The 25348-nt window shown below is 35.4% G+C and overlaps 1 protein-coding gene and 1 long non-coding RNA gene across 2 annotated transcripts in view; one reads left to right on the top strand and one right to left on the bottom strand.

Annotated features, from left to right (window-relative positions):
* The first annotated feature begins 592 nt into the window (after nt 1-592).
* LOC110700048 lies at nt 593-5739 on the top strand. Its single transcript, XR_002507088.1, has 2 exons — nt 593-924; nt 5434-5739. It is a non-coding gene; the product is annotated as an uncharacterized LOC110700048 (long non-coding RNA).
* A 1179-nt stretch (nt 5740-6918) lies between these two features.
* LOC110700047 (signal peptide peptidase-like 5) overlaps nt 6919-25348 on the bottom strand; it is a 29960-nt gene continuing 11530 nt past the window's right edge. Inside the window, exons 4-14 of the mRNA XM_021877541.1 lie at nt 22937-23056; nt 22556-22713; nt 20134-20304; nt 14587-14621; nt 14304-14460; nt 12257-12310; nt 12087-12179; nt 8861-9003; nt 8010-8080; nt 7432-7512; nt 6919-7339 (exon numbers count right to left, since the gene is read on the bottom strand). Of these exons, the coding sequence (XP_021733233.1) occupies nt 7239-7339; nt 7432-7512; nt 8010-8080; nt 8861-9003; nt 12087-12179; nt 12257-12310; nt 14304-14460; nt 14587-14621; nt 20134-20304; nt 22556-22713; nt 22937-23056 (1184 nt within the window). The 3' untranslated portion in view covers nt 6919-7238. The remainder of the gene's footprint in view (nt 7340-7431; nt 7513-8009; nt 8081-8860; nt 9004-12086; nt 12180-12256; nt 12311-14303; nt 14461-14586; nt 14622-20133; nt 20305-22555; nt 22714-22936; nt 23057-25348) is intronic.

Below are 25348 nucleotides of genomic sequence, written 5' to 3'. Positions count from 1 at the left end.
ATCAAATTGGTATTGTTTATATTGTGTTTTTTAATTCTTTTATTTATAAAACTCATTATAATGTCCTTTTATTAATTAGGTCATTATAAATAAATAATATTACTAGTTTTACTTTTCGTCTTTTATATCGCTTTTCGGTACATATGAACTTTATATATAATTCTGTATTGTAATTTAAATTATTATTTTCATTATTATTATTGATATTATTTTTGATATATCAATAATACAATCTATATTATCATTTTTGAACGCGTTTTAAATTGCCTCCCGTTATATTCCTTTCCTAGTCTAGTTTTGGGTCAACTAGTATTAATCTATGGGTCAGGTTTTTCCTCAAAGCTTTCATGACTAAATAGATTAAGATAGACTTGTTTATTAGCTTTCCTAATCCCGTTTTTAAGCCTAAATTAATCATTCAATCAAACTCATAAAGTGTAGCTTAAGTTAGGGTTTATATGAAGCTCATTTGAAGCCCATTTTCTCTCCCCTCTCACGGCTGCCTTAAGGCTGATTACTGATCAGTTTGTTAAATCTAAAACTCCCTAATTAATTATGTAATAACACCCCCCCCCCCCCCCCTTTACTCCTCTTTAAGTATCTGTCCAAGAATTCTTCTCCTCCCCCCTTTTCCGTGCAAAACTGAATAGTTTGAGGATCCTTTTTGCTGCTCATATCTCTTCAGTTTCTCTCCTTCTTTCCCTCAAAATTTTTGTGTAATTTCAAGGCTCAAAGCAAGGGGTTTTCGAGGGTTTCTTGATGCTATTTGCTTCATCTATTTCGTGCACCAATCTCACTCCATCATCATAATAAACGGGGGTTTCCAAGAGGGCTGCTTGAATGTGCCTTGTGTGAGGGTCTAGCGATTGAATTTGTGGCTTTCCTCTCCTCTTTCTAGTCTATAATTTGTTCACGCTTCAAGAGGTAACTAGCACTATTCCAAGCTTTAGAAAAATCATGGCTTGGATAGGTTAAGGCTAGGTGCAAATTAGAGTTGGTTAGATTAGAAATTCGTTGTAATTCAAGGTGCTAGAGTTTCATGTTTGTTTGCTGTTTTGTGCATGAGAAATGAGGGTATCTTATTCATGTTTTATTGCTGGTTTTTATGCTAGATAATCATCCCTAGAATTAGTATATATATTAAGGTTTGGTTCCATAAATTGTTGTTATGTTTTGGTGGTTTTTAAACATGATATGTACACTATGGCTCACAATATTGCTGTTGTAATTGCTGACCTTGTGCAGTATGTTTTCAGCCTTATTTCCCTTTGATTTAGTTTGTTTTTGTTCCTAATATGGTATATAATCATGTTAGGTATATCCCCAAATTAAATCATCATGTTTTTGGGTAAGTTTTGTTGTGATTATATGCCTAAAACTAAGCAAAGGTGCTGCTGCAGATCAGTTTGTGAACTGTGTGAATCGAGTAGTTTTTAAGTGATGAAATGCTTAATTTTTGTGCCTAATCTTGTGCCTAACCTGACCTACTATGTATTTAGAGTGTGTATGTTAATGGGCTAAGGTTAATTGTGAGTTTAAGGTTGGTTTTGTGTGAATTTGTTGTGCAATATGCTGCTGAAATTCTTGTTAGGGGCTGCTGCATTTTCATGTTGTTTTTACCATGTTAAAGTCATGAATTTAGGCTTATCTTGTATGAATATATTGCTTAATATGTCATAGTCTTACTTCATCTTTTTGACATGATTTGGGTGTGTTTATGAAGGGTTAACGAAGTACTACAGTTGCCGCCATTTTATGTAATTAATAAGTTGTCGACGTCGTTGTGCTTTAAAGTAGAATAACACTGTTTTTAGCACCGCTTCGCCAAAGGTTGTGTACGGAGTGTTTTGTGAAATTTTACCACAATTAGCTTCGTACCCAAATCCAGACAATAAGAGTGACACCTTGTTATGATTTATAAAAGATTTTGTATACTTTGTAGGATTTTGAAGTTAAACTCTTTTGAAGGATTTTTTGTTGAAATTTGGTCTTAGAAGTAAAGACCCGCAGTATTTTAAATTAGGGTTAATGATCCCTAAATGTGTTTGGATAATTTTGAAGAATTATTTTTTACTGTTTTATTTGATTCGTGAGTGTAAGACAACCATTGGGTTGCGGAATTCAATGGTTGGAACATGCCAACATCTTGGGCTGCGTAATTCAAGATGTAATTTCCTAGGTTAATTGTTGTCGTCCGGAACTACTCAGGCTGCGGAATTCGAGTAGGAAAACTGGGAGTTTGGCCATTCTCAGACGCAGACGGCTGCGGAATCGTCTGTAGGTTCGCCCTGACAAACCTTTGGTGGTGGACTACGGGATTCACCGGCGTTCATATTTTATAGTGAAACGCTAAACATCGCCCGCAATTTACCATATAAAGCCCACAAATATGATATGGTTTGACCATTATGCCCTTTTTCTAAAATTGAAATAATCTCGGTGTAAAAAATGTGGAGCCGTACTGGCTCGCCGGGGGAGACCGGAGGGCAGGCAGTAACCCCAGAGGGCGGCCGCTGCAACTCCGCAGTCCATAAGCGGGCCACCATCGGAAACTGGTCCCACGTCCCGGTCATGATATCCGGCCATTGCACGACGTAGTCCCTCGACGATGCAGGTCGGACCGCCTTCATCGGGCATGCCGGGGGAGGAGGGACAACTTGGACAAATCCAAGCTGGCGAAGACAACGCTGGGGCATGTACGCCTCGACGATCTCACGATACTGAATGAGTCCCGTGTACATGGTCCTGGGTACCCTAACACTAGGGTTCGGGCCGAAAGGCATCCAGTTCACCTGTACAATAACAACATATAAAATTTAATAACATGAATATAATATGTGCAAATAATAAAATGTAAACTCTATAAATAAACGTTACCTCTAAGGGGGACAGCCTGTCCAGCAATAACCGTATCGATCGGAGGCGGTCAACGGACTTCTTCTCCGAGCGCGGACTCCACGCACAAGCACGCGGCATCCCCTCATCAATAGGAACTGGGTCACGATGTGGTCGCAATGCAGGAAAGTACTCGTATATCCAGGTCTGCAATAGAGTCAGACACCCAGTGATACCTGCCGCGTCAGCCCGACTCGCAAATCCTAGTTGGCGATACAAATACGCCAACGTAGCCGATCCCCAGGAAAACTGGCCTACACTGTCGGGGTCACACGCCACTACTATGTCGCGTGGCCTGAGCTTGTTTTCGCCGCTCTTATCCGGAAACAAGGTACATCAGAGGAGTAGAAAAACATAAGCACTCAGCTGTGCGTCGGGCGTCCTACGTGCACTGGGGTACAAACACCGCTGCAACACGGATGCGATCTTCACACCTCCGTGTTCCCAAACACCTAGCGCCTCGGTGTACAGTGCAGCCCTGTCCACCGCCAACAACTCCGCCAGCGAATCAGCCTGATCCGCATCAGCCACAGCACAAAGTCGTTTACCCTCAACACGAATCCCCAGAATGGTCTCGACGTCATGTAACATGATCGTCATCTCACCGAACGGAAGGTGGAAAGAGTTTGTATCCGGCTGCCATCGCTCAATGAAAGCCGTGATCAGCGTACTGTCAATCTTATCGTGCATGGTGGCAGGAACGTGATTCACCCCAGTGCCCTCCAGTCGCTCGAACATCTCGCTCTCCGCCGGCCAGGCCTCAGCCCATGTACGCAAAAAGCTACAAGTCTTTTCCCGGGTATGACATTTCAACAACCCCGTAACTGAAGGCCTCTCCTGGTCCTCCCAAATACGGGCAGCTATGTGTCCTAGAAAGCTAGGAATCACACTCCCGTCAACAGGCCCACCGGGCACCTCACTCCTAACAACCCAAGAATCATTACCGGCCCTCGACCGTTTCCTGCTTGCCCCAGATACAGTGGACGCAGATGATGTGCCAGATCTACTAACAAACCTACCACCCCTACCCTTACGCACCTCCACCATATGCGTCTCGTACATGTCATCAACCCTCTGACTGAATGGACCGTAATCATCATACGGTCCACTGCCATCGTCCACATCCTCATCCTCATCTACGCCCTCCTCCTGGTCACCCTCCTCAGCATCATCATCGTCATCGTCATCCTCATCCTGACGGTGGATCCGTTCTCTACGAGCTGAGGCCAAAATACCACGAGATCTGACATGTCTATGCCCCGACCTCTCCACTGAATAACTTCTACTAAGAAGCTCTATATTCTTCCCCGCACCATGACGACCCAGTGAATTCTACACAAAATTTTAAAATATATAAACATACAAAAATTTATACGATAAATAATCATCATCGCAAATCAAATAAACTAAAAACATACAAATAATTGTAAACAAAATATAAACGTAGAAAAAATACAACGAAATTGAAAAAATTAATAAAAATAAACAACAAAATATAAAAACAATTCAAAAATATATTACACAAAAAAAAAAAAAATTAAAAACAATTTTTTAAAAAAAAAAAAAAAAAAGGGGGGGTGGGGCGCCCTGGCTGGACGCCCAGCCAGCGGTGGTGGCGCCAGCTGCAGACGCCGCCACCAGTTGGCTGGCGCCTGGGCTGGACGCCACACCACGGCTGCGGCGCCTTGAATAAACGCCACAACCGTGGCTGTGGCGTCCAGCCCAGGCGCCAGCCAACTGGTGGCGGCGTCCAGCCAGGGCGCCCCACCGCCGTCACGGCGGTTTTTCTCTTTTTTTTTTTCAACAAAATGTACCTTTCCTCCTTGGGACACCCTTCCCTCCGCCGCCGCCGCCAATTCCTTGCCTTGCCGCCTCGACATTGCCGTTATTTGAATTTTTTTTTTTTTTAGAGAGGTTGAAAGAAGATGAGCAATGAGAGTGTGAGTGATGAGAGTGTGAGTGATAAGAGTGTGAGTGTTTTTTTTTTAGGTCAAGGGCAATTTTGGCAAACCAAGTGAATTTTGTGGGCTTTATGTAGTAATTTGTGGGCGATGTTTAACAAATCCCATTTTATATGCATGCCTCACTATGGATCAGTTTTCGAAAAGTTAAAATTCTCTATTTTAATATTATTACACTTTTGAGAAATTCCTCTTAAGTCAAGTCATGAATTTTTCTTAATATTTTTAAAGAATCTTTAAAAAGTGTTAATTATTGTTTTTATGAGTTTATTGCTATGTTTTGGGTGATATTTATTCTTACTCTATAATCATGTGGTAATATATTTTACTTTGTTCAATATACATGTTCGTTGTGTTTTGTATTGTAATCATGTTTTGACTAGTAATCCTATCTATGTATCTTATCATGTTTATCTTGTCTATATATTATGAAGTGGTTGTTTGAAATGTATATATGTTGTATTATTTATATGTATGCCTCTATGCTTTACACTATGCTTAGCTTTGTGTTTCTACAAGTTTTGGGAGAACTGCTAGTTACTCCCCAGTGATTGTGGAACCTAAATGTTATTTGCAGGTGAAGAATAGCGTATGTTGAGTCTGGGCTGAGAGCAGAGTGTTTAGTTTGTTTAGTTTGTCCCCTAGTAGTTTTATCGACTATCTTTTGATGTCTTTACCTCTCTTTATGAGATAGTCGAATTTGAGGTTGTTCTGCCTCATTGAAAGTTTTCTTTGATCATTTGGGATTTCTTTCTCTTTATTATTTTTATTTCAGTAATTTATTTATTTTGTTTAGTTTTTTAGTAACCCTTGGAGTGACATTCCGTCTCGACGTTATTTCCGCTAACGTCTCGCCTTCTATTTTAGACGGGTTCTTACACTAGTTTCCATGAGTATCTGATATGTTATTGCTTTATTTATATCATGATATTTCTATTGCGAGACTAACGTAAACGTTTTAAGTTGAATTGATTTGGTTAAGGGCCTACAATGGTTCTAAGTTGTAGGTTTGACTTTGTTTTACTTTGGTTTGACTTTACTTTCGTGAGTTGACTTTTAAAGTTGAGTCGTTTTAAATTATTTTAAAAGAGAATCTTCCGCTGTGTGTCTTTGATAGTTGTCTTCGCCGTTTTCACGGTGACGGTAATATTTTAGGTGTTCCTATTTAAAGTTTTAAACAGGGCAAAATAGGTATTCTAAAAGAAAAGAATTTCTAGGGTGTTACAAGGGGTTCGATTCCGACCCAAATTGCCGGCACCGGCCGCAGCTTTGGGCGCTGGCCACCGGCAGGGGGAGGGGGGGGGGGGGTAAGGTGGCTGACAGGGAGGGCTAGGGTTTTTTGGGTGGTTGGTTTTTTTTTTTTTTTTATTTTTAATTTATTTTTTATTTTTTAATTTATTTTTTTTATTTTTTATTTTGTTTTTAAAATACTCTGATTTAGGTGGTAACAGTTTAAAATATTAAAATTAAAGCGGTAGTAAATGTGAAGCAAGGTCCTTTTGCTGGTAGCAAATGTGAAAATTTCCGTAAAAAAAACTTAGACCCCAAACACAATATTGTGCAAAAACTTGGACACCATTTGCTATTCCTGTCCATGGTTAATCCAAACAAAAATAATTCCTTTCCTTCCTTTTATTTGTTTCGCTTCCATTACATTTTCAATGTTCATGCCAAACCGTTAGTAGATCTAACAAGAAGCTTTACATACAAAGGAAAAAGGCAATTGATGGCCAGATATTAGTAAATAATATTGTCAATTTGTCATTTCATTTTGCAAAGGTAGATAAATTGCTAGCTAGTATCTGGTGCGGCATGTAGTAACTGTTATATTCAATTTTAGGATGAGCGTCGTTTTTGCAAAGGTAGGTAAATTGCTAGCTAGTCTCAGGTGCAGTGTGGCAACGGTTTTGTTTAATTTTAGTGATGTGCTTCTTTTTGCAAAGGTGGATAAACAGCTAGCTAGTCTCAGGTGCAGTATAGTAACTGACCCAAGTATGGCTGGCATGATTGTTGGGGGGTTTGGGGGGGAAGGGTTGTGGGGTGGGGAAGGAGTCATGTAATAGGAACAGAAATGTACAATACTAGTGCTGCAGTATTGAATCATAATCCTAGAACAACAGAGCGAACAAATATAGAATGAAGTAATTTTGCGCTATCTGAATCGCTGCCTAACAGTTTTGTTTTTTTTCCCTGTACTTTTTTTTTTCTAGTCCTATACTGCAAAGTATACATTTTGTACAACATATTAATACACCAACTGTATGGTAGCCCTTCCAAAATTAAACATAATAAAGCAAAAAAGATTATGCACAATAATCGATCATGAGTAGCTTACATATATCGACCAGTGTTGAAATACAATTTTGGCTAAGTACTGGCCTTTCATGCTTCAGCAGATTGTTGTCCATCTGATTCTGAATCAGATTCACGATTCCAAAGATCTTTCAGCTCACCTCTGAAGAAACCCAATATAACTGCCGGACCTGTACAACAGATTACTCATGGACATTAGGATGATATGCTTAACAAGAGGCATAAAAGGGTAGGCAGTTTACTATTATTGACATATTTTTACCTAATGTACAAGGTACGAGATACAACAGCGCAGGTTGACCCTGTTCCATCAGGGACAAAGCTATGTATGTGAATATGAGCCCTGCAAAGGATTTAACAAAAAATAAATATATAAAAACTGCAAGAATCATGAAATTCATGGCATAACAATCCATTTGACAAGATACAGTGGCCCCACAATCGTAGTCTCCATGCATTCTTTCTTCAGGGGTGGGGGAAGGGGCCTTAAGGCCATAAACCCCAATGGTAAGACAGGCCACCCAAGAGGCTGCACTTTCGAGCTCGTAATTTGTTTCTTGTTGCTTCTATTTTCATTTCTGTTAGAATTTTTCCTTCTTTTTCAGGGGGGTGGGCAACAAGAACGTTCAGGTTTCAATGCGTTAATTTATAAGCATAACAGCCGTACAGGCATGTTAGAATTTTTTTAGAAGGCTGGGCAACAAGAATATTCAGGTTTCAATGCGCTAATTGTATTTATAAGCATAGTTACAGGCGTATTAATAAAAGTAGTTTGAAGCAAAACCAATTAAGAGTTAAGTTCAACAGAAGCCTAAATAAGAGCATTTAATAGCTACTTACCAACACCATAACCAATCACCAACCAGAAAAAATATCCATTGATTAAGCCCTTCTTATGTGCCTTGTCGTATCTGTTTTCAGCAAAGAAAAATCGCTGAATTAATCTAGAAGGAAGAAACATATGTATTTTAAATTAATTACTACACTTGAGACAAAAAAATGTAAACAGTTAATCTTCACAACTTCACTAAAGCAATTGTCTCTCTATCTCTAGCATTCAATCAAGTTTAAGAAGAACTAAACCAACCAATTCAACTTATTTTGAACAAGTTAGATATTATCCTCATTCCTCATATCAAGTAGCATGTTCTGATCTTCAGAATATTTTATTTATTAAAGCTATGTCAATTCTAGTATTGCTAGAAGATTCTGGTTTTGTTGATAGGATTTGTAAATTTCCTTGGTATGAAGGGGTGAACAAGGTTATAAGAATTGAAACCTAAACATCTCGGTTGAAGGGCAGACCATACACTCCTAAGTCCTTAACCCTAGGGGCATCACTTAAAATTTTGAAATTTATAGGATATAGGTTTTAGCAGGTAGGCCAAACCAATAGTAGAAATTGCTCATCCTAATGCAATCCCTTCTATCAATAGCAATTTTTGAACATAAAGAATAATATTTCAATAATCCCACAGGATTCAAAAACTTGTACAGCTATGGTACATTGGTACGTTTAACTTTATGCAGAAAAAACCTTTACCCTTTTAAGTTTTGAAATATTTCTATTTTCAGATGTAAAATATACGACACCTAAACTACAGAACGATATTGAGTATAAAACACTGAGAGATGAGCGAAAGAGTACATGAAAGTTAGTCAACCTGATAAAATAATGTAATTAATAATACCTGTAGCAAAATGAGACAAGTAAACCAGGAACAAGAATGTCCCCAAAGCCAAGCAAATTATACCCACTAAATGGATCATCAAAGCGAGGGATTCTCAAAAGCATAGGTAGATTTTCTCCACCGCTATTTTGACCACTGGCAACCTGGAGACAAATTGAAAATGCACACAAGGGAGCCGTCATGGTTGGGTTGCTGTGAGAGTACCACCGTATATGAGAATGGAAGTGCATGATAGTAATTTGAGATACATGCACACGTTCAGTACAAAACATCTTTCATATTCAGTAGCAAAATTACGGACATTAATTTCGAGAAAGCCCCAGTTTATCACCTAATTTGTTTATCAAATAGCAAATTTGTAATAAATCAACAAGTTTGTCTAGTAATCATCGCATTTTGGTAAATAAATCAAAAACGGTACGACCCATATATGACCAAAAAGTTGTCATGACATTTTGGTAAATAAATAAAAAACAGTGGGACCCATATATGACCAAAAATTGTTGATTTATTTACACTTTTGCCATTTAATCAACATATTTTGTTTATCAAGGAGATAAACTTATATTTTCTCATTAATTTCTTTTTGAATGTGTGTGCAAAAAGAAAAAGCAGACATGGTAACACATAATGACATAAATCCATCCACCAATATAATTTCCAGCAGTAGAAAATTGAGAGAGAGAAAGAGAGAAGTTGGTTGTCTGTTGGGATCTCCAGCCTCTAAATTCAGCATACATCCCTTTGGCAGTTTGGCTGCCACATAAATCTTGAATACTTAATTTGAAGAGAGAATGGGAGGGACAAATAGAGTTAAACCATGTGAGCAATTTATACCACAAGTTGTAAAAATTGGACTGTCAGATCTTAAATATCAAGAGTTCAGAACACACAAGTAATTTTTACTCAAAGGGAGGTATTCTCTTACTTGACATAAGAAAGAGATCCAATGAGAAATTTCTGATAACGAGAAATTGAGAAGGATAGATGTGCAACTTTTTTCAATTAAATTATACGAAGTACACATCTAACTCCAATGAGGCTTGTATCATCTTTACTCTTCCCAGTGAATTGTTCAGAGTACAAATTAGTGTAGAGTAAACAAAATGTGGTAAGTTTAAAAGGCAAAGGGAAGTGGTCATATAAGGATAGAAATGCTATGCGGTGGCAGTGATCAAATGGTGTGGACCGTAGCTGATGGCATATACACTAAGACTATGTTTGACAACACTAACTGAAGTAGAACAAAGACAAAGTTTATTGAAAAGGTAACAGTTGAAATTTATAAGGTGCATAATTAACAAGTTGTTCAGTAGCTTGAATTTTATAAGGAGCTATATATTATTTAAGGAGCTAATATTATTAAAGGTGTCTTAAATTCCGGCATGTTGATATTTAAAGTACAAGAGAAGGGATGTCAACCAATGCACTCGTTCAATTCACCTTGAAAAAAAATAAGATTCAACAAATCAACATACAAAAGTTTTTTTCAGGAAAATCAATCGTTTGAAGTGTTATTTAGTTTTAATCAGTAAGAGCCAGCAATTGCACAGGTTATTATATTTCATAATTTATAGTAGAAAAAAGTTGATGTAAATGAGTGATTGCATGAAATTAGTAATATAACAAAATCTTAAAATTTGAATCAACAATAATAAATATATTTAAAATACATATAACTATTAGAAGGATTGAGGTATGAAATGAAGTCAAAAACACTCTCTTCTTATTATTTTAATTCGTAGGTGTATCTACCATTGTAACTCTTTTGAAGATTATGTAATAGGCCAGGGGTGATACCGTGATAGCTAAATGAGGTTATGAGCAATGTATAATATTAACCAGCAATTAAGAGTTTACATATTTCCAGACCTAAACAAGAAAACAAGTCCGAGAAGGTGAGCTACCACAAACTTGCAAGCTAGAACTTCCTTTTAGAAGTGAAATAAGGTACGATTTGGGGGTTGAAATTGTAAATATAAGCCTTGATTAACATGAACATGACCTTACTAGCTTACCTCTAACTAGTGGAAGATGAATAGAGACATTTGTTTCCGTTACTCATAAAAAGAAAACAGTTTGTACAAGCCAATACTTTTTGGTTCCATTTTCTGTGTGTGAGAGAGAGGAGGGGAGGCTATTAGGGCACTTTAGATAGTAAGAAATAATAAAGCCTTCTTCACATGGGTAATGAAGGCTTGAATTTTCTGTTTGAGGTCAGTGCATGTATTGTGGAAAAAAGATCTGTAATAGCCCGGAAAAATGACTAAAACATCAGTGTATCATGATCAATCCCAGATAATACTTAAGACTGTTATATATGATGAAATTAAAATTAAAACTGAAGAAAAGCCTTCCAGAATGACATGATATAACTGCGTCATTCTTTATTTACTGATAAGCAAAACATATGATATAACAATCTAATGTCTTGATACCAAAACACTGCATTCCTATTTGTAATTGTAATAATCAAGGCTAAATACCCTCTAAAAGTAACTAACAAAAATTAAATTCTTTTCATGAATCTAAAATTACCAAACTTAAGTTACACATATCAAGACTCCTAATCATAAGGTCATAATCCATTAAGCTGTCCAAAGTAGATACAACTTCCATTGGCCTTGCCAGCAACCATAAGACAATAATATTGCTCTTCAACAATTATCTTTCAGGCCAAATGAGGCTTAGCTCTTTCCTCCAATGGAACCTAGAAACCAGTGAATTTTTTTCTCCCTTCTGGAAACCTCATCATCTTCAATAGTCATTGTTATTTTGTGGGCTAGGTGTTAGGCGCCTATCTCTAACTATTTTTTTTTCTGCTCAATAGAGAGCTTACATACAAATACTAACCAAGAGTACCAAATTCAAAGTGTAAAATGTCTCATGATTCCCTTCCCATACCATGTATTGAATATAACTAAATACCATGCAAGATGCAACGATGTTAGAAGAGAGACTTATATATTAGGGGTTACTCCAATCTACAACAATCAAGAGACTAATTTACGAGTCAAACAAATTGAGATGATTATCATGACAGGATTCTATATTTCTCTTTTCTATATATATAGGATGAAACTATCAAAGATTAGTTTTGGACACTAGAAACAAACCAAGTATGATAGGCAGTACAAGATACCATTGATCAAGAGAAGTCAGACGCATGATCAAGCAAAAAAAAAATATAGCCCAGAAGCCCTAAGCAAGTAACAAAAAATCTCACCACAACCATGACGCTTTGCTGGAATATACTTTTTGAAATGAAGACCCAAAAGATATCATATAAGAAAGCACAACACAATAGCGCTGTTGCAACCTGTGGATAGAAATTTGGTCAGGCTAGTATGCTTCCATACGTAGATAAAATGTAATAGAGAGAATTATTTGCACCACCTTTATATTGGGCAACCGAATCATCTGCAGAACTCTGATCATAAAACAAACTCCCTGACAAAATAAATTACATTGATGTAAGTTAAATTGATAAAATCGCTACAATTTATTTCAACATATAATTTTTAAGAACGATCCGAACAGTTCAAAAAGTATCAACTAGGTGAAAAATTTCCAATATTGATTCCTTAAGATAATTTAATTTTGTCAAAAAAGAAAGCAGCAAAACAAAGCAAACAGAGATTTCCCAGGCTACAGTGATATCTCAGCATTTTGTGGGCAACTATAATCCTCCATAAGGAATTAAACAGATCACACGGTCAAAGTGAAGAAGGCCACTTTAGGCATAACATAATTCGGATATCCAATAATTATATTCATTGATACCTGAATCCAATCCTAAAACTTAAGATATCAAATATCCAAAAAAATTCAGATTGAAAATCACCACATATTCAATATCCAATGCAACTAATGAATAAAGAACTAGTAATCTAGTATTGTGATCCAGAAGTTGCAATAACTACCATGTTGATTAATCAATGATTAAGTAGTAAATCTCAATACAAAAATCTAATTTCAGGCCAAAAGAAATGCAACTAATCTAAATAATCTATTACTACACTTAATTGAATGGATCCAAAGATACATAAGGGTGATAGTTGAACATATGCTAAGAAGAGAGAGAGAGAGAGAGAGAGAGACTTTCCCACGTAGTTCGTCAGTCAAACAAACGATTGGATTCTCACAGAGTGAGAGTGTGCGTGTAATATATACAGTTAAACCTGTCAGTCGGTTCGGTCAAGTCTAGGGTCATGGGTCATGGGTCATGGGTCAAGAAATGCTAAACCCTAACCCAAAGTTCAGGTCAACCCAACGGGTTAAGAACTGTTTTTTTATTTGATTTACTTTTGGTTAATTTTTAGAAATGTATGATTTTTCAAGCTTTCTTTGCTATTTATTTTTCAATTTTTTAATCGAACATTCTCACCAACATTATTTTTAGCCATTCCATGTCTACAATATAATTTAAATCATTACCAAAACACATAATTCCTAACTAATATAAAATAAAAGTTAACTATTATATCCCTCGTATAAATTAGTAAAATATTTACTTCATGTCCAAGATGAGGCTCCAATTGGCTAGGGAGTCTTGGAAAAATAAGAAAGCTCAACTAAAAATAAATAAAAAAGGGAGAAAAATGGGTGACAGTTATAGGTGGATGAGGAGAGGAAGATCATAGACTAAAATGAGGAAGAGGCTAGGAAATGTGGAATTAATGTTGGATTTCATTTAGAAGGTAAGTGGGGGAATTTTAACAAGTTTGAAAGTTTCCACAATAACTTGATTTTTTTTATAACCATTACGAATCATAATTGAATTATATGAAATCAGATTGGGTATCCAACAAATCAAATCAGAAATGGATCAGGATTTAATATACTTTACCTCAATCCTATAGATTATGCATGAAAAGTAGATATGATTTCATAAAAATAAAATAAAATCTACTCCGTAATTATTTTAGCACCTAGCACCATCAATAAGTGTGTACATCGTGCAAATAGCATAAATGGAAAGCTATGCTCTCTTCCGACAAAATTTAAATAATTAGAAAAAAGAGCTTATACATCAAATAGGAGAAAAAGAGCTTCTGGTTCCTTTGTTTAGTGCACAGCAAACATAATTGTAAATGGGTTAGATTAGTTTTGATGTGGGCAGAAAAGCTGGACTTTGGTTTTTGATAAGCCAAGAACACTTCTCCTCAAATGTGGATGAAAAACATAAGTCAAATTAAACCCAATACCTAGCATTTATCTGACATGTAGCCATGTTTCCAAAGATATGCTCTACATACTAAATGACAAATTGTAATTAAACATATACATTACAGGCATATTATTAAATGAAGGTTATTCACAATTCACAATTTATGCATGCATTAAATTCTGTAAAATTGGACTTCCAGAACTCACAAAGCATTGAAGTCACATACACAAGACTATCAATATGAAATTGATACAAAAACAGTTATGGGCTTACAAGAATATCTTGACCAATCCACGAGTATGATCTGTGTCGAGTCACCACCCAAAAAATTCCAAAGCCAAAACAAGCCAACCAGAACAAACAACGAATAATATAAAATTCCCCAACCAGAGGTAATTTAATATGTATTTGTCTAGCATTTCCACATCGTCTGCTTAGCAACATCAAACAGAAACAAGCATTCAGAATAAATCAATATGTTATTTTTAAAAAATTTACAGAACTTGTACATGAAGTTTGTGTAATGTCCACAAAGAAAAGGATATGTAAGACCTACCTTAGCAAAAGACTTGTGAAGCAATAATACATTCCCTGTAGACAGAATACAGAATTGTGATAGTGAAATTTAAGCAATTAACCCTATAAGAGAAGCCACAAACCAAAGCAAACATAAATAAATATGGAAGGTACAAACTAGAAATCCCGGATTTTAACTCATTAAAAAAAAAGCTTTTCTGGGCACAGAAGACAAATTATATTAATCAAATTTAGCCTCCATTTTGAATTGTGATTTTCAATCTCCAAACTAATAAGTATCCTAACTCATGTAAGCTTCAACATACAGAATGTAAATGTGAATTTCAATCTCCACAGTCAACACTAATAACCATCCTAACTCTTGTAAGCTTCAACATAAAAAATGTAAGAAAATGCAATCCTATGAAGGTAACCTAGCTAGTTTTCTCTTTCTAATGGTAAAATTCACAGAGTACAAAGCTGACAAGACAATGTTATGCATACAGAGCATAGACGCACCTATAGAAATAGAGAAATGCTTTGAAACTTGTCATACAAATGATTATACAGTAACATGGGCTTTAAACACACTATGCCCTTATGCTAAAGCATAAACTGAATACTAATTACTCATTAATAAAGTGAGTAATTGTAAATTTGTCACTATATGTTCTTTTATGTTCTACTTTTTTTGGCAGAATTATGTTCTACTTTGTAGATACGTAATTTAAGAAAATATAGAAGAAGGTGAGTCTGTGTAAAATGGAGAGAGAGAGAGAGAAAGAGAGAGAGAGAGAGAGAGAGAGAGAGAGAGAGAGAGAGAGAGAGAGAGAGAGAGAGAGAGAGAGAGAGTGAGTATATATCCATATATTGCATAGTTCCCAAACTATAATAACCTCCAAAGCATGAACCATAGCACCCAGTGGCATTTTCATAAATTAGTGGAAAATAGGGCTAAATGGACTTAAATCAGTAACACACCTCAATTAGCACCAACCTCAATTAATAATATTAGTGGAAAATAGGGTTAAATGGACTTAAATCAGTAAAAACACCTCAATTAGCACCAACCTCAATTAATAATCTAACATCACAAAACCCAACTACTCATTCCTCCTGCAAATCATTCCCCGGAATTGTTCCTAAAATCCTTAAACATCTAACAAATGCGAAAATGTAGAGAATCCATCCTAAAAACCTCAAAGCATCACAATTATTTGCATAATCAAATTTGTCATCATCTTCAATGAATAATGAAGGAAGCAATCCGGTTGATTCATCAATTTTGATGTATGTTGCTCTTGACATTGTAATTGTTTTACAACTTACAATGAACTGTTTAACTAAATTTGCTCATTTGAAGTAATGAGCAAAATTTGTGGAAGTCAGAATAAACCGACTTTCAAAAATTCGCTCATTTTAATGAAATGAGCAAATTTTATGGATGTCAATATAAACCGACTTTATAAAAATTTGCTCATTCCTATAAAATGAGCAAATTTTATGGATGTGAGTTTACACTGATTTTCAAAAAATTGCTCACTTAAGGAAATGAGCATGATTAATGGAAGTCAGTATAAGCTGACATTTTTTAAAATTTGCTCATTTATACGAGCAAAATATATGAAAGAAACTCACTATAAAAAAAAAATTCCTCATTTTATCAAAATGAGCAAAATTTAGGTAAGTCAAATTGCCCATTTCATTAGAATGAGCAAACTACATGAAAGTCAACTTTCATATAGTTTATAATTTGCTTATTTTTATTAAACGAGCAATAATCATGGGTATGCTTTGATCTCTTTACTTCTGCAATAATTTCTGAAGGCAAGATATAAGTTTTGTAAACAGTCCCAAACACACTGTTTCCTAGAATCCTACTCGAATGACAGAAAAATGCGCGCTATAATGAAGAACAAGAGAAAAATCTAACGCTACACTCCCTATGTAATAGGTGAAAAGTTTCTTTTGTTCACGTATGCTTATGTCAAACTTTGATTAATAATGCCTTTAATTATAAATAAGTAAAAATTATAATAATTAAATATTGATTATCTATTCATTGAGACGATTTGAACAAGTACTCACAAGACTATTTATTTTCATATGTATAAATCATATTAGTCAAAGCGGATTAGGTGAATAATGCAAAAGGACAAAACGTCTCACTTACAAAAAAATTTAAAAAAATTAAAAAAAAATAAAGGAAAAATTGACAGGAATATTATGACCTTTACCCCATGTGCCATAAATAAAACCACCTTTGGATAACACCTTAATAAAATGACCTTTTCACATAATCTTCCAAAAATAGGATAAAAAGCTTGTAACCTATTTAATAGGTTAAAGGGCATGTGTCACATTATGATTGGTTAGATTATTTATTTCAATTTTAACATATTTCTTTTTTTTATAAAAAAAATTAATTAAAAAAAAACTTCTTCCCCTCCAACCACCTTCCCTCCTCCCTTTTGCACAACCTACCACCACCCTCCCACCCCCTAATTTCGGCAGCTCACCCCCTTCCCCTCCAAATTCTGACCACTGCACCCTCTTCCCCTCTCAAATTCAATAGCCCCACCACGTTCCCCTCCCAAATCCGACCACCGCACCCCCTTAGCTTCCCCTCCAAACTTCGACCGCCGCATCCCCTTAGCTTCCCCTCCAAACTTCGACCGCCGCATCCCCTTCCCCTCCAAAATCCGACCATCGGTGCCCCTTCCCCTCCAAAATCCGGCAGCCCCACCACGTTCCCCTCCCAAATCCGACCACCGCACCCCCTTAGCTTCCCCTCCAAACTTCAACCGCCGCATCCTTTTCCCCTCCAAAATCCGACCACCGCACCCCCTTCCCCTCCTAAATTCGACAGGGCCACCACCTTCCCCTCCAAAATTTGACAGCCCCACCACCTTCCTTTCCCAAATTCGACCACCCCACCTCCTTCCTTTCCCAAATTCGACCACCCCACCTCCTTACTCTCCCAAATCCAGCAGCCCCACCTCCTTCCCCTTCCAACTCTGGCTGCCACGACCATCTCAACCCAAACCCGCGACCTCTCTCTCCTTTTCAGCCCAAAATCCACCCATCTCTCTCTCCTTCACAGCTAGACTTGCCCACATTTCTCTCTTCTTCTCGGCCTAAACCCGACCACCAGGCCACACCCTTTCTCTACTAGTTGGGCGAGGTCGTGACAGTGTGGGGATAGGTGGGGGGCTGGGGTTTTTTTTTTTTTTAAATTAAAATCAATTTTTAAAATAAGAAAATTGTAAAAAAAAAAATTAACCAATTACAAAGTGACACGTGTCATACTAGGTGAGCAAAAATTCCGGATACCTGATTCCAAAACTGGAACTGGTTTGGACCCGATGGGTCTGGACCAGAAACTAGTTCAACTAGATCCAAATCCAATTCAAAAAATATGGACCCGGTTAGAACTAGTTCCAGTTCCAAGTCCTGCATTTTTGGACCCGTTACACGATTAAATCAGGTGCATGTATTAGGATTGGGTTATATATATATATATATATATATAGCCCGTGTAATATAAGGCCCTATCCCATAAACTACCCTAAAAAACTCTCAATCTCTATCAGATGTTCCATTCTCACACACTCAACCTCTTGGTTTCCCTCATTTTCAATTCTCACGCCATCCTCTAGTCCTCTTCCTTCCTTCCTCTTTCTTCAATACTCCACTACTCTAAAACTATACTTTCTCCCTCTTAATCTTATTACTTTTTCAATTTTCATCATTGTATCTTTTTCTTTATATTTCAATTTTGATAATATGAAATTGTGACTAGTGATTTTTTTTTTTCCCGAGCACAATTAGATATGGAGGGGAAAGTATACACTTTGTGGATTCTTGATTACTTATTTAACTTGTAATTGCTTGCTAATTTTTTATATGACAGTGAAATCTTACAAGGAATTTTAGCCAATTTAGTTGTTGAATATTGCAAAGTTGTTGAGAAACCAGGTACCCGGTTTTGGAACTGGACCAATTCCATAATTATCAGACCAAGTTAAGACCAGTTCCAAAATCTCGGACCCAGTTCTAACCAGTTCCATTGTTTTTGACCAGGTACCCAGTCTTTCTCACCCCTAATACTAACTCATTAAACAGGTTACCAATCAATTTTGCCCCATTTATGTAAGATCATGTACAAAGGTCGCTTTATTGGGGGACTATCAAAGGTCTCAAATGCCATAATAATCCTGTCAATTTTTCCAAAAAAAAAATAAGGAGGAAGTAATAAATTTAAAACATTTGTATTTTTCAGTGGTAACAAAATGAAAGGGAACAAGAGATAGTGGTAAAAAGGCCGGATCTTTAGATGGTAAATGGGTCTAGCAAGGTACAACGGGCTCTTCTATACAAATTGCGAATAACCTTTGACAAATTTGTGAATTAAAAATAAAGATTAAAAAACAACTTTGATGCAAAGTCCAAAACAAGTGAACTAAACTTCAAAAAGTTATATCCTTATAAAATTTTACTATATACATGTATTGTAGAACTTGTACTCCATCAACAAGAAACATGGGCATTGTTGTTGGATCACATAGGCTCCAACTGGTAGGGTAAGGAAGAAAGCGAGGAGAAAAAAACTAAATTATATTAAAATAATTTTAAGGAAAGTAAGCCCCTATTCGGTTCATTTTTTTCACCTTTAAAAGTAATTTTCAATGAAAATAATTTAAGTGAAGTAAAAATAAATGTAAATCGGTAAAATGCAATAACTTCAAAGAACAATATAATAGCAAATCAATAAAAACACGTTTTAAATAATAAAATTACTTAAATTTAGTAAATTTAAGTCCAGCAAAAAAAACAATAAAAATAATTTACGTGAAAAAAAAAAAAAATAGTTGAAGTTTGGTAAAAAAAATTAGGTGAGAGAATCCATAATGTGGCATAAAAAGAGCTTTAAAAAACAAAGGAAGTATATTTGACATTTATTGGAAAAATCACCCTCAATACAAGTAAGTTTGCAATGATTAACAAGAATATCATTATCTCAAGTTTTGGATTGAACTAATCCCTTGACGCAAATCGTTCATGGGAGAAAGTTGAGTTATTTAACTTTCATAAATTTAACACATAATTTCATAAAATTAGCTTTAATAATCCAGATGAAAGCTTACACTCCCTTATTAAAACTGTTCATACGTGCACCTGACCCTAACCATAAGACAATTTATGAACAGCAGAAGCATTTAAAATTATAGCATCCAAAAAATTTCCATTTCCATAATTTATAATTTTAAATTATACATGTAATTTATGCGTAAGTATTAATTTTGATCTCTGTAATTTATACTTTGTGATAACTTTGTTCATAGTTTGCTAAGAACAAGACATTTGGCATGCAAGAGGAAAGCCAAGTGCAGATACATGTGCACACAAGTTCTGCTATTTACATATTACATATATCTTTAGAGTTAAACAATATATTCATCATGTATTGACCTGAGGTTGGAGGGAAGAAATTCTCAACTCAAGTAGTATTCTAGATTCCAACACTAGCCAAAGAAAAATTCTAGCAGCCAATAGCAGATAAGAATTGTCAGAAACCAGATATTACCTCAGAACCTCCGATGAGGAACATAATAATCAGCACAATGACAAACCATGATGACATAAAAAAATATAATAGCAGCAGGAACGCTGAAGCCACGATGAGAAAAACCACAGCACCCATCACATTTATGTCAAGTGTATCCAGCTCAGAATCATCCTTGGCTGCAGAAGATTCCTGTAAGATTATAAAGGAATTTAATTGATGAATATAGACTATTCATTCCAAGATATCAATTTATAAGAGGATTAACAGTTAGAAGACTCCAAGTTAATTTTCTAAATTATATGTCACCTTAGATAAAGGTCTAGAATTTTGCCCTCCCAATCTTCTTTAAATCTTTTAAAATTTGGACTCCAAGTATTTTTAAATATGTAATATTTATATACCTTAAAGATACAAAACCAACTTTAGAGCATAATTTACACTGGAACACAAAGTCATAGGTAAAACTTCAAATCCGAAAGCGACCAAGATTTAAACTCTTGGAGCACTACAAGGTTTTACTTATCTTGCTTATAGCTGGTCATCCTAAGATCACTGACTTAAAATAAAGCATGACAATGAGTGAAGCCCTTCAACTACAGGAACTCCCCATTCAGCCCAAACCTTATTTCTTAGTAATGACAAAAGGGGGGAGGGGAAGAAATAAAGAAATACGTTAGTTAGAAGAAAGGGCAAGGTAGCTAATTGATACTCCTCTCTATCCTGAAGCTACCTAACTAGATGTTCAGCTCTTGAAAATTTCAATTATTTCTTATAGATCACAATACCCAAGAGACAGCAGCAAAACACCTACCATAACAGCTTAGTTCCCTTGTATTTCCAAATTGTAAACTACTAGCATCATAAGAATAATTCTTCAACTCAAAGAAAAATGTGCTATCTTCCATCTGTATGAAATTATCGTAAGGTTCCCACCTTATGACTATATGAGACACCAAGGTAAGTTAACTGTAGACATCCAAGTGGTTGATATTAAAATGAAGCAAGATAAAAAAGGTGTGGAATACTTTCCCAAGTTTAAAGACTGAAACCAAGCAAAATGCCTGAAGAAGTGAGGACATGATCGAACTCTAAAAGTTAGGAAACCGATAATGTTGCTTGTGTAAACGACATATTAGTAACACAAATGAAATCCCTTCCTACTTTAAGGCCCTGTACGGAGTGTATGCTACTAGGCTACTAGCAATCTTATCCACAACAAGAAGACACCCTAGCACCCAAGCATACCTCACATATCCAACCCAGCTCCTCTGGGCTGCTCATTAACTATTAAAAAAGAAAGCCCACCCCAGAAGCAATTTTCTATCTAATCCTAAATTCCTTTACAGTGTAACAACTTATTTTAGAGACTCTAACTTATCTTAAGGCAAAAGCCTTCAAAAGGCTAAAACACAATGTCGCAATCATTTTGCTACATGTCATCAACCAACACATTGGCCATAGTACATTACAACAAACCACACAAACATATATAATATAAATTTAAGAATGAAATAAAATTATGAAAAAGTTTAACCCTAAAACACTAGTATAACTAACCAAGTTGTACAAAAATATGAATTGTTTTCCCAACAAAAAAGTTAACATTTGTAAAACAAGAGATTTATCATTCAAACAAATAATACGAGATTTTCAATGATATTTAACATTTGTTATGGGGTAAATAATACCCGTTCTTTTATGTTCTACTCACTTACTATAGATGTGCAATTCAAAAAATTGTTGAAGAAAGTGAGTAGGTGTAAGATAAAATAAGAGAGAGAATGTAAAAAGGTGGGTTTGTGTAAGAAAAAAGGTGAATAAAGTGAGAGAGTATGAATTGTGTAAATAGCGAAGGCTGAAGGGGTAAAATAGTAAAAAGGGGTAAGGTGAATAAAGTGAGAGAGTATGAATTGTGTAAATACCGAAGGCTGAATGGGTAAGACGGCTTAAATTGGAAAGTGAGCAGAACAAAAAATGACAGAGGGAGTAGTTATTTGTATTAAAACCCATGAAAAGCATTTTGAAATCAACCATCTGTTATCATCAACATATAACAGAGAACCTTAACTTTAGATTTTGTTTATTTTCTATAAGTATATACCAAATTTACACCATAGGCTTATTGAAATTGACAAACAAAAGAAAAAGAAGCAACATAGAAGAAATGAACAGAGGATAACCCTACTAGACTGAAGTAAGAATTACGTTTGTATTGTAATAGAGGGAAAAGATAATTTAAAATCAAAATTTTTTTTTTTTTTTTCCTGCCTTTCATAAAATTCCAAGAACAAAAAAGAGCTTATACCCAAACATTATATAGACTACTTTGTCATCATAGAACATATAATTTGAGAAGTAGGTAAATCTACACACGAAAAAATATACTTCCAGACAGGACAAGCACAGTAGTTCAAATTTAAATGAGATTTAAGTAGTAAACCTTTCGTGACAGTTCATCATAGCTTTCATCAGTCTCTTCCTGTACACATAGATCCGGCCAGATGCAAGCAATTGTAAGTGTTGCAACAGCTATAACCCATAATAAGGTCCTAGGGAGATCAATAACTGGACGTTTTAGCAAGTCTATTTGCAGCTCCACTGGAAATAAATCCCCAAAAAGAAATAAGGGAAAAGGACATTAGTACAGGTTAAAGAGGTTAAGCAGCAGAAGACTATCACCCAACTTTAACCATAGTTATTCTTACTGCGACTGGAATTTGGCAAAGGCTAACTCTTTGTCCCCCCTAACACCTATTTTACTATTTACCCTTATTTTGCTATTAAACTTCCAAAAATTCATTTATGAAAAGGTTACAAGTACCTTGATTCCTTGCTTCAATAGTTTTGCTAAGAATTTCTCCTCTGGATTTTAAAATCATGACGACAGGAATAGTAATGTTCAAATCAGTTACATTCTTGGAACAAGCCATTTCATCTAGTTCTGCAAGGCAAGAAAAATACTCCATATTAACATATAAAAGACATACAGCTTTATATTTTGTTTCATAATTTCACTATACAAATTTAAGGTGTTAGTTATTTTACCCTTCAAATTTATTCTATTTTGCAATATTGAATATAAGTGTATATGGTTTCACTGACTGCTCATTTAGATTCACTTAAATATGAAATGGAGGAAAAAAATGGCGATGACAAATAATCTGCAAATTTCAAACCTTGTATATGCATGGGAGAGGAAACTAGAAAAGGGAAATTGATAGAAAGGCTTCAATATAGGTTCTTCTCGTGTATAATCCACCCAAATTTATTTTATCATTATTTTTTAATTGTTTCTATTTTGGGGCAGTAAGACTTGGAAGGGGAGAAATAATGAGAGAAAGGAGCAGACTTGTAAGTATACTATTCTTTTACTCTTTTAATTTCCGGCCGGGAAAGAGGGGGGGGGGAGTTAAAGTTGATGATAAGTATTATCGTTAAACTGCTCTGATACAAATTATACATGTATGTCTTCTTTCCCCCCCAACGTCGAAGTTAGTATCTAAATAGTGTAAACTTCAAATTGTTGCACTTATTTATTTCTAGAATTCCTTTTCCCATTAGTCTATATCCAAAGCACTATCTTCTTACCATGGAGTTTTACCAAATTGTTCAATGCATAAATGATAAGGTCACAGACTTACTCCCTCCATCCCAAAATAGGTTACTCGGTTCTCTTCAGCACACATTTATTGGAGAAAAAATATAGTGTATTTGTAAAATATGAAACTTTAATAAAAGTAGTGAGTACTAAAACTTAAGGAAAAAGATGGAGGGTAAGTGCAATAATACCATAATTTACGAAATTATCATTGATGGTGGGAAACTCACTTGGGATTTAGAAAAAAGAGAAAGTAATAAGGATATTGGGGTAATTTAACCCAACAAGGAGAAAGAAATACGATTAATTGACTGCTGAGAAAGTGTAGGGAAATAATAATAGTATTTGGGACAAAATAAAACAAATGAATGAACAAGGTATAATGTGATGGAGGGAATATTATTTATAGTACAATTTTTTTTTAAAATAAAAAATTTATATTGAAAAATATGGGTATAATGACATTAATAAGTACATTTTCCATCCCAAAATACGAGTTGCTATATTTTTAATTATTAATCTACAAAAAATATGAACTATGCACTATTTTTGAGCCATGCTCCAAATGAAATAAAATGGGAGCAATCTGAAATACTACGTCAAAGAGTTTTTCACTGGAAGACCTAAAAAGAGACCCAAAGACCAGTTTGCAATATTTTTGTACAGATTTTTATAATAGCATGGAATCAAGGAGATATAAATAAAAGAAAACTAATTGGATGTCGCTTATGAAAGCCTAATATGAAATAGCGCGATCAAGAAGTCTAACAGCTTTTCTCAGACTCATAATGTATAAACCTTCCAACACACTGCCTCCGTTTTTCTGAATTGCACGTTGACCCGGGTGGAGTTTTAGGTACGAGTTGAATTTGCTAAAATTTTATGTATGTGGGGGCTTGTGGGGGTTAAAAGTTATAAAACTCAAGCTTGAGATGAGGAGAGAGAAAAACTTAAGCAGCAAGTATACACCCTGACACCCATACCCAAGAAATGAATGTCTCGGAAGCTGGAGATCTGTCACTGGTTGTTCCTTCCTTCAATCTTCTGTGGCATGGTTAGATTCTAGTTGACAAGATAATTTTATTTTAAACTTGTAATTGTCTTTGATGAACTTTCAATAATTTTCTTGTTGGCTGATCATAATAGAGTTTAAATAAAGAATGCAATTGTCGTCATCAATTGAGTTCGATGTGAAATCACGCCGGACATGATCTTCTTCTCCTCTAACTCCTGTTTCTTTTTTTCACAGTAAAAGGGGTTTGTTCCTTTAAGGGCTTTTGACTGTCCAAGTACTATTTATCCTATTTTTTTCATCATATGAAAAAGAGTGTTCTCTCATAGTGGAAGATGCCATGCTTATTTAATCCTAAACACTGATCAGATGTAATGTTACAGAATTTAATTGCTTGTGCTTCCTTTACAAAATATAAACGTTTTTTGTAAGTAACTACATAAAACTTAATGTGACTTATTAAATAAATAAAAGGTCAAAGTGATTATAGACTAAGAATCCATTCTAAAAGTTAAACAAGCATTAATATTGGATACAGAAACCATTCCAACATAATTCCCAAGTTTCCAACAACTTTAGGTTGGTATGGGGTTTTTGATTCCATAGCACTCTGGTATGGATAT

The sequence above is a fragment of the Chenopodium quinoa genome, unplaced genomic scaffold, assembly GCF_001683475.1.
Source record: "Chenopodium quinoa cultivar QQ74 unplaced genomic scaffold, ASM168347v1, whole genome shotgun sequence".
Taxonomy (NCBI): Eukaryota; Viridiplantae; Streptophyta; class Magnoliopsida; order Caryophyllales; family Amaranthaceae; genus Chenopodium; species Chenopodium quinoa.
The sequence above is the reverse complement of the archived record's forward strand: the minus strand, read 5'-3'. Positions and strand labels throughout refer to the sequence as shown.